Source organism: Rutilus rutilus (genome assembly GCF_951802725.1).
Source record: "Rutilus rutilus genome assembly, chromosome: 4".
Classification (NCBI taxonomy): Eukaryota; Metazoa; Chordata; class Actinopteri; order Cypriniformes; family Leuciscidae; genus Rutilus; species Rutilus rutilus.
In genome coordinates, this window is record NC_140212.1 from 33,865,030 (window position 1) to 33,882,357 (window position 17,328).

Sequence of the window (17,328 nt, forward strand, 5' to 3'; positions counted from 1 at the left end):
GGTAGTACGTAAAAGTATGAAATGGCTCATAACTCTTAAACCATTAGGCATAGACTCAAGTGTCTTATATCGCTGGAATCCTTGGCTCAAGGCGGACAAAATGGTTGCCTCGGATTTGCTCGTCCTTCAGGCGCCATTTGAGAGAAAATTGAGGGGTTTTTTTAAAACCTACTTTTGCGAACTACTCCTATGTTTTTGGCATGGCCATGGCCTTCTGCTCCGGGATGGACAGTGGGTACACCCTTCCCTTGGGTAAGGTCGCCGCAGGTAGCAGGTCGATTGAGCAGTCCCATGGCTGATGAGGTGGAAGTTGGGTTGCCAATCGCTTGCTGAACACATCCTGGAATGCCCGGTATTCAGGGGGGATCTCCACTTTGCGTTCCGTCTCTGGAACAGGTCTTTACAACTGCAGACAGACAGTGTTGGAAGCAGAATTCACCCCACCGGAGGATCTCCCCTGAATTCCAGTTCACGCGGGGTTCATGTTGTTGCATCCACGGGCGTCCAAGGATGATGTCCGCAGTGGATCCCACGAGCACCATGAGGGCTTGTGCTGAAACAGAGGTTTGATGAGTCAGAATACACACAGTAGTACGGGTTTGAGGAGAAATTTGTTGCGGTAGATGGACTGTACTCACCGCTGGGCATGGTAGTCGGATGGGACAGTTCTTTTGCCAATTTCAACGGTTTTCAATGTGTAAATACAATGGCTCTAACCTTCAGCCACTCTGATGTACTGATATACTTAAACACATATGGATAGGTCAAGATCCAAATCACTGCCGTCTTCCATGTCCTTTTGTGCAATGGTCGTCTTCTTGTCTGTTTTAGTTTGTAGTACTTGCACTGAAAATGAGGCTTGCCAGGAAAGAGGTGGTGTCTATGGCTGTTGTTGCTTTGGACAAAGACCAAATCCTGAAAACTTTGGTAAGTGCTCTCACACTTGTTGTATATTCATACATTCATCTAAAAAAATAAAATAAACACGTTTTCATTCACTCAAGTCACAGTTTCACAGTCTACACAACTATCTAAAATTATGTGTTAAATTCTGTATGTGCTCAACTGCACTTACAAGACCCACTTTTAGGAAACCCACACGAAACCTTGTTTATGCTACCAGTAGCTTGTACTTTTATTCAAATATCAATCCACACAGGTGTGATAGAAACAAATAATAAATTAAAACAGTAGTTTGATAGTTTTGCAGTTGTCATATTAAATGTGATTTAAGAAAAAAAGTATATTTAATAATAATATCTGTATTGGTATCAATATTGCCAATACTGACCATAGTACTATTTGTTGATTTTATTAAAGGAATATTAAACATATTCACTTAAAATAATTAATCACACAGAAACATTAGATCATATTTTTTAATCAATTCACAGCACTACATTGCATATTATTAATAAGAAAATCATAGATAATGAACTGTTTGATATTTAACTAATGTTTACTATATAATGGATTTTTTATATATATTTTATGTTTTCCATCAAAATGTCACACAATTTTCTCCATTAGATTTGAATGGTTTGTATAGAGGAGCTCAGGGATGGTTGTAACTTGTAACACAATCAGTTTAAATTAGCCACATTAATGAAACTGCAGTCATTCATATCCTCTTGAGGAAATCTGACTGTAAAAAATATTCTTACATTTTACATATGGTTTAAAATTGAATTTGAGATCACATTAACTCTTTCCCCATCAGCTTTTTGATCATTTTTCACAAAATTTTCATGGCCCCCAGAATATTTAGCAATATGAATATCTGAACACATTCATTCTTTTTTTTATCAACACTTGGATGTGGGTAAGGTTAAAATTTCTCAAAAAGATGAGAATACATTTTTTTGCAATCGCCCACTTTCGCAATAAAAAATTATTTCACAATAAAATTGCTACCTACATCTATTAATGTGATCTCAAATTCAATTTTAAACCACACACACACACACAATATATATATATATATATATATATATATATACATATACATAATCTTTGCAATCCTTTCTTTGCTCAGATGCTGTGGAGTCTTGTGCCAGCAGCACTGGCTCCATATCTCTATCCCGCTGCCAGCTCTTTGAATCTGGTTTTTATCCTGAGCACCTGCACCTAAATGACCCAAGCTGCACTGGAACCCTTGAGGATGGCAGAATTGTGTTTTATTTTGACAATGAAGGCCACATATGTGGTACTACTCTGATGGTAATGATCTTTCCATTTCTGTTTCATCACTAGAGCTACTAATGAGATGCATATCTATACTGTACATACAGTCCTGTGTGTGTAATTATTAGTAAGTTGTCCCATAGCTTGAAATTGACATTTGTTCACATCCTCATAGAGCAACAGGACTCACTTCATCTACCAAAACTCCATTCAGTCTGACCTGACAGACACTGACCACAGCATCATTTCAAGAAAGATATGGATGAACATGACATTTTTTTGTGCATACCCTCTGATCCAGACCATATCTATGCCCGTCGATTTCCGAGCCGAAGGCGGGTAAGGGTTCTCAATATCTTCTGAATAACAGTGTGTAGTATCAAAGACTATAGATCATAAGCTTGATCCAGCCTGAAAAATTTTGTTTTCTGTCATGATTCGAGCGTATAGAAAAAATATATGAGACAGATGTTGTCAGATTTCATTGGTGATCTCAAATATGAAATTTAATCGTAAGCTTGGCGAACACTTTTGGAGAATTTGATGTTTCCCCATTCAAAAAGATAGGAGCTACACGTACATGCCCAAGTGGCGTTTCAAAGATGGCCACCAAGTGAAAAGACTTGTCTTAAAGGGATTTTGGTAGTATTCAGACAATCTATAATATTTTTAGTTACCACTTTATATTAAGGTTCCATTTGTTAACATTGGTTAACTACATTGCTTAACACAAACTAACAATGATACATACTTCTAACACATTTATTAATCTTAATGTTAATTTCAACATTTACTAATACATTATTAAAATCAAAAGTTGTATCTATTAATGTAATTAAATGGACCTGAATTAACCCTCTGGGGTCTAAGGTGTTTTTGGGGTCCTTGAGATGTTCTGACATGCCCTGACATTTGTTTTTTTTAGTTGCTTATAAACATATTAATGGCAAAAAAAAAATTACACACTATTTAGCACAAACAGGGCTACCATAATATGTGAGCAACATGTATGTACATGTTTGTATTTTTGAGAGAATAATGTTTATGCATGGTTATTGAAAAAAAGAAAAACTAAAGTTTCTGAAATAAGGCCACAAAACACATATTAAATATGTGTCCACAAGACTTTTGACTAATGGATGTCGTCGCCTAGAGTTTTTTCTTCAAAATGATGTGAAAATCATCCTGCCTAATCATTCACATAAAACAATACATTGATTTAAATTTTGTAAGACACTTTTTGTTTGGAAAGGCAATATGCGCAGGGGCGTGAACGATCCAACACCATCATGAATAATAAGTGGTTCACACCTGAGGAGACCATGGCCCGCATAATGGGCCATTCATTTAGGTGTGTCACTGAGCCACAAGAAAGAATGCAAGAGCAATATATACATTGAACCAAGAATTAACAGTTGTATTTTTATTAACAACGTTAAAGATTAATTACTACTATAAAAAATGGATTGATTATTGTTAGTTTATTTTAGTTTATGCACATTAATGGGACCATGAGTTTTACCGTTTTTTAATTGCCGTGATCGTGGCAAACAAGAACTGTGATTTTGATAAATCACCATGTTTTGCCAAATTGGATTGACTGCATACACTTTCTAATATTTAACCCCCTGGGTCGACAATCGCGCCGGCGCGATAGGCTCGCTTTTTTTCTTATCAGTTCAAAAGAGACTCAAAATACTCTGTTGACTTTGATATTACAAACAAGTTTCATACATCAATCGATCCTGTTAAGTGTGTATTATTTTTGTGTATACTCACAATAAAAACAAAGTGTTTTTTTCTTTTTGCCAAATAAAGCTAAATAAACATGATGCGAGTTCTGCTTTCTCTCTGTCAGTGAAGTCAATTCTGAAACGCGTCCGAAAATGAACCATAACTCAGCGAATACTCAGTCAAACAGGCATACAGACACTCTCTTCTTTTAAATGAAGTAATTATTATAAAAAAACAAATATTCTCAGTTTATGTAATATGTATGAAAAGAGAGAGATGTCAGTCGTTCTCATCTCAGCTCATTGTTTTAATGTGACCCCGCCCACGGAGAGCACGCGCTATTCAAACGCAAATCTGAGGCGATCCATACAAACCTGTGAACACCCACATCAGCTGGATAACACACACCGCAAGTTCACTTTCAGACTCATATACTTTACGACGCTGTGAGGAATAATAATATCTTAATAATAATCCTGGAAAATTTACCTCAGAAGTGCTGGAAGTTTCATTTCGAGGAGCAACGGATCCGGCTGAGGAATAGGTCAGTTATATATTTGCTTTGTTCTAATCGCAATAGTGTCTGTATATGCAAAAAGACTGTTTAAATATGAATCGCGTTTCTGTGTGTGAATGAATGAATGCACAGATGCACGCTGTTGTGTAGCTACACACCTGAATGAATGGCTCATTATGTATGCAGCCTCATTATGCGGGGGCCCATTGTCTCCTCAGGTGTGAATCACGCCCACTCGCATATTGCCTTTCCAAACAAAAAGTGTCTTACAAAATTTAAATCAATGTATTGTTTTATGTGAATGATTAGGCAGGATGATTTTCACATCATTTTGAAGAAAAAACTCTAGGCGACAAAATGCATTATTCAGAATAGAGATGCGCGGTTGGCGGTTACAGCCGCGGACTCCGTGGATAAACCGCGGATTGGGCGGATGACGTGACGAAAAATAATATTTTAATTAAATTCGGGCGGGTGGCGGGCGGTTGAACCAATCAAATGAAAAATATATGTATACACAAATCAACGGATGGCGGGCGGGTGCGGTTTTGAAAATTGGTCAAAAACGTTGGTGCGGCTGGATGGCGGACGGATGATGATTTTTGTGATGCGGTTGCGGATGAAATAATAGCCCATCCGCGCATCTCTAATTCAGAAGTCTTGTGGACACATATTTAGTATGTGTTTTGTGGCCTTATTTCAGAAACTTTAATTTTTAGTTTTTTCAATAACCATGCATAAACATTCTTCTCTCAAAAATACAAACATGTACATACAGGTTGCTCACATATTATGGTAGCCCTGTTTGTGCTAAATAGAGTGTAATTATACCTTTGCCATTAATATGTTTATAAGCAACTGAAAAAAGCACTAATGTCAGGGCATGTCAAAACATCTCAAGGACCCCAAAAACACCTCAGACCCCAGAGGGTTAACATGTCTGTCTTTTTGACCATGACAGAGACTGCTTATGATATAATCAAATTAATAAAATCAGTTATTTAATTTAGGACTTTCCAGAGAATTTCACCTGATCCAAAAGTGTTAATAGTTAAGTGTTGATAAAGTGGTTATAAACCAGGTTTGCAGTCTTAACTTGATAATTGAAAGGCTGGAGGTTTGAGTGTCATAAGGCATGAGCTATCACCATTACAATCGACTTAGGTCCTGGTTGCTGTTATTTTTATGTTTTTGCCTACAGTGTGATAAGTGAGGAACTTCCTGCTGGCAAGGGCACATACCAGATCCGCATGATTCCCTACCATGATGCAGAGTTTACTAGCCCATATGAAGGGGAGGTGAAAATGCAGGTGAACCAGCAGATATATGTGGCTGTTGAGGTGGAAGGAGTTGATAGAAACCAGATTGCAACAGTTCTGGACAACTGCTGGGCCACACCTGTTAACGATGCCGAATATCATGTTCGCTGGAATCTGATTATCGGAGAGTGAGTGTCTTGATGTTTAAATTGTTATATGATTAAATTTGTTGCAGTCTCAGAAAGTGAATACAACAAAACTGGATAACACTTTAAAAAATAATGGTCCATCATTAATAGGTAACTATGCAGAAAGTAATGCAGTAGAAATGAGTACTACATTAAAGGGCACCTATTATGCAAAATTCACTTTTACTTGGTGTTTGAACATAAATGTGTGTTGGCAGTGTGTGTACACAACTGGACACAGTCCGCCATTGTTTCGATGCCAGAGCAGCTGTAGACAAGAATGTCTTCTAAGCGATTGAGGTGTTTTGTTATAAGATGTAAGAATGAACATAGCAGTCTTCATTTACTCTCGTTGTTACTCGAGGATGGATCAGTACAGCTGTTTGTGATCAAGCTTACAGTCTCCAGCTTACAGAGCGACAGGCCTAACGTTACTGATCACGGCAGAAATGGAAGGGAGAGCACACACTTTATGACAGCTCATCGAATCGTTTTATGGATATAAAGTTTACCAGTTTATTAAGCACCCCCTGAAAAGCTGTGTATATTTGTTTACTGTTAGTTGTAACAAGTGTTTTGTGTACTTCGCTGTGTATGTTGATGATAATGAAAGGGAGAAAGAGAGAGTTCTCAGAGAGAGAGAGAGTCAGCTCTTACAGTGATTTTCTGGAGTAAAACTGACGCTTCATCTTTTGTGTGATGTACAATAAACTTCATTTAACTCATCAGAATATTTTGATCATCATTCGGACGGGGTCTACTACAGCAGGCTTATATTAATAGTGGATAAAAGCAGATGACAAATAAATTATAACCGTAATTAAACTAGACTATACCTGTTCTATTTCCATACAGCATATATTCTCTGACTCTGTCGGCATTATTGTCCGACTCAGGGTTGAAAAATGAAAACCGCTACTGAGAGATTCTGTTTTGATATTATCAAATGAGATTGTCCTGGCTCTGAGCGGAGCTCGTGAGGCTCCGCCCTCTGGGCCGGCAACAGCAGCTCTTTTGCATTTAAAGGGAAACACACTAAAACCGAGCGTTTTTCTGAGCCCCAAAAAGTGACAATTTAAACCTGCTGTAAAAAATTATCTGTTGGGTATTTTGAGCTAAATCTTCACATACACACTCTGGGGACATCAGATACTTATTTTACAACTTAGGTGCCCTTTAACACTTTAGATAGTACTATTATCTAATATGGAAACGAGATAAACTAATTATCAAGTAATAGTGAATTTAGGGCTGAAATAGTTCTTTATTAGGTAATCAACAATCACAGATTGAGATTAGCCTCCTTAGACTATTAACAAACTATGACCAATTTGAAATAATTACCAATTAATTACTATTCACAACATTAACGTGTCTGAAACATGAGCAATTATATATATTATTTTTTACTCTGAAAATGGTTATAAAATGCATCTTAAGATTTATTAACGTTACATACCATAAAAAACAGCTAACTATCGTTTGTTTTCTTTCCTTTTTTAAATGGTCGTACAGTCACATAGGTCAGATTTGATCAGCCCAGAGAGGATTTAGCATTTTATTTTATGACACTAACCAATGTAAAATAGACAATTGCGTCAGGTTTTGTCACAGCAGTCTTACGGTGAAAGACGACCCAGATGCAGAATGACCAAGGGATTGAATTTTATTGACAAGACAAGGTACAATAGGGATGGTTAAGAGTGAGGATGATCCAAACAGTAGGACAGGGCAGTCAACAGGAGAAAGGGAAGACAGATGAGATGGCTATGCTGGAGAATATAGGAGATGGAGAAGTACCATAGAATGACTGGAGATCAGGCAGTAGCTCGAGGAACCAGAGGCTGGAAATTTTGAGCTGCATCCGAAGCTGTATCAGTCTCACTGCCTGGTCTTGAAAGCAGCAGCCAGGATGGATCAGGACAGAGGATCAGGATGGAGGACAGGAAAAAACACAACAAGACGACAAGAGAGAACAACAAGAAAAAGCAAAACAGAAAAAAAAAAAAACCGGACTCAGCACAGTGACTACAGAAAATAAATAAACTAATTTAACTGAAAAGAACAGTCTCTGTGGAGGTAGCCGTGCTGATTTGAATGCCCACCTTGGACAAGACAGAACTGGTAAAGGATTCAGGCTGTGCAGTCCCAGGTTCCTTCAACACAGGCATAGCTGGTGAAGTATACGGCTTAGGGTCTTCCTGGACCAAAGGATTAGGAACCTCCTGACTCAGACTCTCCTGGACCTCTGGAACAGGGGCCTCTTGACTCAGGCTCTCCTGGACCTCTGGACTAGGGGCCCCTTGACTCAGGCTCTCCTGGACCTTTGGACTAGTGGCATCTTGACTCAGGCTCTCCTTGACCAATGGGTTTGACCTCTCCTGAATATGGTCCTCTGGGACCACTGGACTAGGGACCATAAGAATTGGGTTCTCTGGGACCAAGGGGCATCTGACTCAGGGCCTCCTGGGCCAATGGATTAGGGACCTCTGTACTCGGGCCCTCCTGGGCCAGTGGGCTTGGGACCTCTGAAAGAGCATTTGACTGCACAACATGCGCCCTCCCTTTCTCACGCTTCTGGGGGCAAAAAAGATGATGCATGATTGGCCACTTCTGGGGTGACTGCAACCTTCTTAATCGACTCTGGGGTGACTGGAACGGGCTGGACAGACTCTGGGATGACTGAAACGGGCTGGACAGACTCGGAGCATGACTGGAATGGGCTGGACAGATTCTTGGATGACTGGAATGGGCTGGACAGACTCTGGGATGACTGGAACGGACTTGAGATCTTCTGCAGTGATTGCCTTTACTATGACTGCAGCTGACTCAGAGATAGTGGTCTGGGCTGCCCTCTTCCTTCTTAGTCTACGCTTTAACGTTGGAGTCAGAAAAGGATCTTGAACTTGACTCTATGAGAGAGTTGGTGAAGTTCCAGAAATCCAAAATACTCAGTTGTTCCATCTCCCACTGAGGCAGGGGGTCATTCAGGCTGAGGTTAAAAGCATCCTTGAGGGCCGGATCATCGTACTCAAGGCCCTTAGCCATAGTCCAAAAGAACTGGGCGAAGGACCGCACCTCCCGGCCCTGCTGACGAAGTGATGCCAATCCTCGCTGAAGTGCCTGTCTCTCTTGAGCTGTAGCAGGAGGAACGACTTTGAAACTCATTCTGCTGGGTCTGGTGATGGCTGGTTCATTCTGTCAGGTTTTGTCACAGCTCTATTTTTTTTCTCCTCTTGTACCGCCTCATTGTTTGTGACAAACAAGTGACAAGGATCCTGACATGATCCTGACAAATTGCTCACATTTCAGACAAGTTAATGTTGTGATTAGTAATTAAATGGTAACTCTACCAAAAAGACTCGGGAGGATTCTCGTATGAATGGATTTTATTTTGAAAAATAATTTTACAGACAAAATAAAAAGTAAACCCTCAACAAGCTCCGTCTCAAAGTCCTTTGGCGTAGGCCCCGTCCTTCGGCCAGGTCTGGGAGTTAACTAGTAGGTCCTGCCTGATGATAGAGGCAGGGGCGGAGCCTACCCCCGGGCGAGTGGACGGGAGCCATCCTGGTGGTGGTGGGGACTACGACACCTACAGGTAACAAAATTGGAGAGTAAGATCAGTCTTTTTATATTTGATGTCAAGCTATGATTGGCTGCGCGAAATTATAAATTAATGACGTGGCAGTGGAGTCTTTCTGGTAGAACTTACGCTTACGCTTTCATTTCTTTATAATTGGTCATAGTTAGATAATAGTTTTTCATGAGGCGAATTTGACTCAATAATGATTGATTATATAATAAGAAACTGGCACAGTCCTAAATTAGCTATTGCTAATTACCTAATAATTAGTTCATCATGTTTCCATATTAGTTAAGAAACTGAATTGTTAATGCAGAACTAATTTGTCCTGCATTACTTCTTGCACAGTTACCTATTAATGATGGACCATTATTCAAAAGTCTCACCAAAAAATACTCTGCGCCTAGTTCACCTATGCCTGGAAACAGCCCTGCTGACCAAGTACATCATAAACAAGGCATTCAAATTTTGACATGCTCTAATTTTCCCTTTATTACCTTCGTTTGAAAAACCCTCCTCCCTTCCTAGATGCGCCAACCCTGAAGATGCCACTGTGGAAGTCCTTCAGAACGGTATTGATACAACAAGCCATTTCTCCTTCAGGATGTTCACCTTCTCAGGAATTTCTGACCACATCTTCCTGCACTGCCAGGTTAATCTTTGCCTTGTACAAAATGGCAGATGTGCTCTGGTAAGTTTGGACAGTAAAACTGCACTACTGACAGTAGCCTTCAAGCAAATTGTAAACCTTTTACAAAGGGTCTTTCTAAAAGAAAACACATTCACCGGCTTTTGCATTGTAGAAAGCATGTATTTGATGTTAAATTTATTTTCTTGTCTGTCATCTTCAGTTATGCGACCATGGATATAGAAGTAGAAGGCAAAGATCTTTGGACTTCCTCCACTCTTCAGAGATCTCCATGGGTCTGAAAGCTCAGTAACCCTGATGAATGAAAGATCCTGCATTTGTAATCAATACTTTGTTAAAAAAAATACATCTAAATAAGTTTTGCAAGCACTTTGTTGTCTTTAAACATCTACATTTTAAATAAGCACATCACTTATGATAACTTACTCATAGGTGAAAAAGGACTACTAAATTTAACCAAGACACTACAAATAAATTCTTTAAAAATCTCTCTAATAAATCTCTGCATATATGTATTGTTTTATCGTTATAGATAAAGTGTTATTCAAAACAATATATGCAAACTAAATTCTTTAAGGTTGTTGGGTGGATATTGGTTAAACTTACTATAAACTGAATTAAATGAAATAATTAGCTGTCTGTCTTTCTCTTTGTTCAAGGAGTAATCTTGGAATACAATATACCTGACTAACCTTTTGATAAACCTGGTTAGAAATGAAGAAAAAAGTTGTCATTTTTTTCTTGAGTTTTAGTTTCATGTGTTTAGATTGAATTAATTATTTTAGTGCTACTTACATAGTATTGCAGAGAATGAACAGGTCACTCAGAGGTTACACATCTCTTCTTAAAATGTAACTTGTTTTTTTTTGTGATCAATTATTTATTTATTTTCTTACAATCATTATTTACACAATGGAGAGGAAACACCTTCACGAAACCTTAGGCTGATTGCATCATCACTGAAAATAAAACAGAGCACAATTAAAGTATTGCTTATTCTGTTGTCTGTGTCTCTGTTTCTCTTTCCCTCTCCATATCCTACCCATCCCAAACCCACCCTCCAACCCTTAACAAGATTCGCTCAAGGTATTGAACAATTAACAACAACGAAAAAAAAAAAACCTCTCAACCCTTTTCCATTACCACCCATCCATCCTTTCTCCATTATTATGATATCCACATAACATCATAGAACACAGCGCAGGATATTGGACATTGCGTATATCAAACAAATATATCATAATTGAAAGTATCAAGCGCGTCCTGAATTCTTCCTTCATATTATAAAATTCACAGAAATCAATACAATATTCTAGATAATAATAACAGAACTAAATGAAGTGCATGTACAACATGGAGCTGAACATTTAAACATTACACATTGTATATAAAAAAAAAAGAAAAAAAAAAAAGAACACAACAGTTGGGCAGCATATATAAAACAAATCAGAATCAGAACAATTAAGAAAAGAAAGAATCCGACCTTATCTACATCATTTCATTTATTTTCTCTAATAGCTCTGACCAACAGTCAATATTAGAGGTTTTGGCATAATGCAAACGTGCTGTAGAGAGCTCTAGCTGAACAATATCCCGATAAGAAGCAAGCCATTTCCTCACGGACAATGTATGTGGTGGTTTCCAACGACAAACTATCATCCTTTTGGCGGCTGTCAACCCAGCCAGAAGGAGATGCCTATTATTGATGGTAAGCTTTAGAGACGATGTGTCGTTAAGGAGAAGCAAGCATGGTGAAGGAGGGATGGGTTCTTTGATAATACTGGACATGATGGATGAAACACTATGCCAAAAACTATTGACCTCTGGACACTGCCACACCATATGATAATAAGTAGCATTTATTTTATCTGGACAAAAATCACAATATGGGTTATCTCTGAGTTTCATTTGCTGTAATCTTCGTGGAGTTAAGTAAAACCTATGGATCAATCTGTAATGTATCATTTGATGATCAAGGTTTCTAGATGATAGAGATATATTTGTCCAAATCACACACCAATCTGGATCCTGGGAGATGTTAATATCTGTCTTCCAGAGTCTGAAAAATAATAAGGGCTTATATGAAGCTTTAGTTATAAACTTGTATATCTCTGAAACAATGCCACTAATTTTACCTTTAGTTTCAAAGATTACATGAAGGGGATGATTCCCCAACTCAATACCCCAAGGAACACCCTGAGCGCGCATTGCTGCACGTAGTTGTAAATAAAAATAAAAAGTGCCTGATAAATTATAAGCTCTCTCTAAATCATGGAATGCACGAAGACCCTGTTCCCCTAAGATATCCTTAAGGACACAGACCCCTCTATTGCTCCACTGGGGGAAGATGATTGGTTTCTTCTCTATTAAGAGTGAATAATTGTTGAAGATAGGGGACTGAGCGAAGAAAGTATTTGGGCTTTTAGCAAATCGGTGGACTTTACGCCATACCATCAAAAGATAAGAAATTATTGGTCCAAAATTGCGTTTAACTATACTATGGGGTATATTGGAATATACCAGGCTAGACAGACAATGTGGATGTATTAGACGTTCTTCAATAGGACGCCATGACACCAGAATATCTGGATTCAACCATGTAGCAAGAGAACGTAAAACAAAGCTCCAGGAATACCATTCAAAATTAGGCAAATTAACACCTCCTGATAATCTATGTCTTTGTAAAGTAGATGCTTTGATTCTAGGTTTTTTTCTATTCCATAAATAGGAGCTAACGATTGAATGTAGCTTATTCCAGTAACCGCCTGGTGGAGCTAGGGGGATCATACTGCTCACAAAATTAACACGAGGCAATATATTCATCTTAACAACTGAGAGTCTAGACTGAAAGGAAGTAGGGAGCATCCCCCATCTATTCAGGTCATCCTCCACATTTTTTAAAACTTTATTGTAGTTCTCAGCAGTTAACATGTTGAGTGAGGGACTAATTGACACTCCTAGATATATAAAACTACTGACAACAGGAATATTGAAAAGTGGTATCTGATCGTCCAATCCCCCCAGCAGCATTAGAGCCGATTTTGTCCAGTTTATTTTGTAGCCTGAAATACTGCTAAAATTCTCGAAAATTTTAAGAAGATGTGGAAGGGATTTAGAAGGATTTTTTGTAAAAATTAAAATGTCATCTGCATACAAAGAAATACAATGTGGAGTGTCTTGAATAATGATTGGTTCTAAAGCCTCCGACTGCCGTATTGCCTGAGCAACAGGTTCCAAAGATAAAGAAAATAAAAGTGGAGATAAAGGGCAACCCTGACGGGACGATCTTGTGACTGGGAACCTAACTGAACAGTTAAAATGTAACTTGTTGTTCTGACATAGTAAGAGCAATAGTCTTTCCTGTACTAGTGTTAAGTAAAAGAAAGTTACACACATCCAGAGATAGATATGAGGTGTTCCACTCAATATTGTATACATTTGTCAGGTATGTTTGAAGTATGAGGTGAGGACTCAGACCCAGAGAAACGGAAGGATTTTAATGAGGTGCAAACAAACCAAAAGGCAAATACAAACTACTCCGTGAGGGGAAAACACACAGTCCAGTACTAGTAGTGGCAGGACTGGAGCACAGCACGGCACACTGGCACGAAGGGCAAGGCAGGAAAGACACATCAGAACCAGACACATAAACAGGGAAACATTCCCAGCAATCTGGCACAGGACAGAACACACAGGGAAAATAAATGGGGATGGAAATAAGGAAGGGAACAAGGGAGAGCAGGTAGGGAAAATGAACAAAAAATGAGTTAACAGGGTGAGGTCAAGACACAGCTTGATCCACCGTACTAAAAGTGTGACAATTAGCAGACACCCGAGGCCGGGGGTCGATTTTTTTTGTGATTTTAATATGCAAATGACACATTTCTGAGCGTGACTTAACAAAAATCAGCATACTATATGCTATATATAATGAGTCCTCCTCATTAAGCTCCCTCATTCTGAAATGGAAAATCACAGGATAAGTTAGCCAATCTCATCGGTCCAAGGACTTATCGGTGTTTCGAGATATACGGCTACTCGAATTCTGAGCTACAATACAATGTAAAGATTTCAAATGATAGACTTGGATGCAAAATGTAGCCCTTTATTATACAGAAATTTGCTGTTGGTGTATTAGCCTAAAACAACACGCTCGCCAGATTGTTTATCTAAATAGCCCTATGTTGTTAGAAATTACTGTTTACCAGGTATGCGGTGCATCCCATGCAACAAGAGATTAACACGGTTGCCAAATTGCAAATTGCTTTATGTTACACTTACTCTCGCATTAGCTGTTGTGTAAACAGTCACATTTAACTTACCCACATCACAAATGACTGCCTAACGCGTGAGCGCGCACGACAACCTAATATTCAGGGTAGCTCAGAATTCGAGTAGTAGCCGTATATCTCGGAACTCAGGGCAGAGCACCCGGCTAACGATAAGCCTAGCTAACGTTACAGGGATATTCCACCATTTGGGGAATTAAGCTAATTTTTTAAAACAAAGCAAATTTAAAATTTTTAAAACAAAGCAAATGCTTAAAATTAAGCAAATTTTTTAAAACCCGAAAGCATTCAGTTGCTTTCTAGACCCTGGGACAAGTCTGTGGCAAAACTCAAGTGTTTTCCACATACCATTCAGATCAGAAAGAAGATCGAAAGCACTTGTTAGAGGCACAAAACATCTTTTAGCGTTTATTAAATAAGTAATATAACCATTCCAATGACTCCGAAGCTGTTCAGTTAAGGTAAAAAAGTTACTTAGTTCACCTTTAACAGGCAAAATACCATGTTTATAATCATTCAACAATGTATTTGCATTTCCATTATATTTTTACATTTGCATTACATATTCAGTATTAGTCACAGTAACTGTAATTGGGTAGTTGACGTGACATGGCTTTTTCACCGTCACAGAAGATAAAAAATAATTTATTTCACATTTTCATCATTTAGAATACTGTAAATCAGGGAACAACAACTGGCGGCCCGCGGGCCAAAACTGGCCCGCCAGCAATATTTTCTGGCCCGCCGGATTATTTTGGAATGCTGCACAAAACTCTTCCACTACTTGAGAAAAGCCGTAGTCGCGTGGCGATTTGACCGCCGCATACTGTGTGAAACGCTATAGGGAATCATGCTGCGCGGGATTACATTTTAAAGTAGCCTATAACTGTGCGTTCACACCGGACACGAATAGCGCGTCAAATTCGCGCGTGAAAAGACGGTAGCGGTCAGAACTCTGGTGTACTTTGGACGGAGCGGGCGGTCTGACTGACAATAGCCCACTCCCGACATCTTTTGACAGCGTATCCGCACTTAATTCTGACCACCTGTACACCTAGCTCTGAGGAGCTGTGGTACTGAAACCATTGTCAGTCAACAACATTCTTTTTTTGCAAGGATGTTTGAAATAGTTCGGCAGAAAATAGCCTACTTCATTTGTCAGTAGGGCAATATGATTTTCGTTTATGTTGCTTAGAAATTTGAGTGATAGGCTTTGTCCTATTTAATTTATGTTATTTATATTTCATAAATTTTTTCTCTGGCATTTTTTTTCTCTGCTGACAGTACAATGTTAAAATAGACTAATATTTATATTGACAGGAACACAATTTTTGTATAGCATTTATAATTATTATAGGCTACTTAATCTCCTTCTTTCCGTTAGAGACATTTGAATGTGAGATTATGGAAACGAGATCTAAATTTTGCGGACCCGTCAGGTCGGGAAATAAAGCGGGTGAACACCGAATGTATTTTAAGCGGTTGCTGAATAGAACCTTGTGGGAGCGGGACGAAAAAAAACAGTCCTGCGCAGACCTCCTTAAACCATAGGTGTGTATGTGTGTGTCCTGAATAAATAATAATAATAATAAAAAAAAGGAATAAAGTTCAAAAGTCGAACTGTAAGTGAATGAGGTATGATTGCTATTCACACCTTTATTAAAATGGCTGTAATCTGTTACCACAATAGTACTTGATCTGTTTAAAATGATTTCCTTGATATATGCCTAAGGTGTTAAATTTAAAATTTAAAATCAAAATTAAAATTTGTCTAATCCAGTAATTAATTTTTTCTATTTTTGATCTGAGCACAATCAGAAAATCAGAAAACCAGAAAACCCGTCGTTATTCGTTTTTTTCATTTTAGTTCAGGAAATAAATAATGGAAAAACAAGTCGTTTTTCATCTTTTTATTTTTGGTTTTAATTTGAAAAAACGATTGAACGAATGATCCATGGACGGTGACGGACCCATCATATTCCGCGATTATAGGTCTATATAAGAGTATTTAATTTGTATCCATAGGCCTACTCTGTGTAGCTGGCCCGCCATCTACTGGCTAAAAAAAATATTGGCCCGCGGCCAAAGTTACTTGGCGACCTGCTGCAAATGGTTAAACATTTTCTTGTTTTACATGAATTTGTTGTTTTAGTACCCGAGTTTTTTTTTTTTTTTTTACAACTTTGAGCCAAATCTCAAAATCGTTCTATGGTGTGACGGTTGACAAAATTATTTCATAAATATTCACTTTTATAAATAAAGAAAATAATGTTTAAAAATCTTAATTAACACTCCTGGCATAATTGTGCAAGTGTCTATTTCACTAAGTGGCCATCACTTTTCCTATACATACATTTCTAAAAGTGTAGGAATTTCATAAAGTTTTTCACAGAAAAAAATGTCCTTTGGTGTTATGCAATAACCTGATATTAAGTTGGGCAATATCATGGACAACTACATTTAGTTGAAAGACCCCATTCAAGGTCATGTGACTGAAGACCCCTATGAAGCCCATGAGCAGTGCACATGGTAAGTATTTCTCTCAGAATTGTTCAAATATGTAACTATGTTTTCAGACCACTGAAGTGGTTAAGTTTTTTTGTCCTTTGGTGTGACACCCCTAACTTTCATTTTTAAATTCAAATTTGTATTTTTTAACAGCAGGACTATGTAATATTATGCAAATGTATCATGCCAATTGCTAATGACAGTTTAGCTAGTATAAGCATGGTTATTAATAGTTAGGATAGTTCGGCCAAAAATGATATTAAACCCATGATTTACTCACCCTCAAGCCATTCGAGATGCATATGTCAATCATTTTTCAGACGAACACATTTTCAGTTATTTTAGGAAATGTCTTAGATCTTTCAGTGGTTATAATGTCAAGTTATGGGGTCCACCTCCTTCAAGTCCCAAAAATGT

General features: G+C 38.2%; 1 protein-coding gene across 1 annotated transcript; it reads left to right on the forward strand.

Annotated features, from left to right (window-relative positions):
* The first annotated feature begins 837 nt into the window (after nucleotides 1-837).
* On the forward strand, nucleotides 838-11,796 carry LOC311289736 (pancreatic secretory granule membrane major glycoprotein GP2-like). The gene is made up of 6 exons (XM_084407976.1): nucleotides 838-927; nucleotides 2,036-2,220; nucleotides 2,360-2,523; nucleotides 5,637-5,882; nucleotides 9,994-10,156; nucleotides 10,317-11,796. The coding sequence occupies exons 2-6, from the start codon at nucleotides 2,218-2,220 to the stop codon at nucleotides 10,404-10,406; spliced, it is 666 nt and encodes a 221-aa protein (XP_084264102.1). The 5' UTR covers nucleotides 838-927; nucleotides 2,036-2,217; the 3' UTR covers nucleotides 10,407-11,796.
* The last annotated feature ends 5,532 nt before the right edge of the window (nucleotides 11,797-17,328 follow it).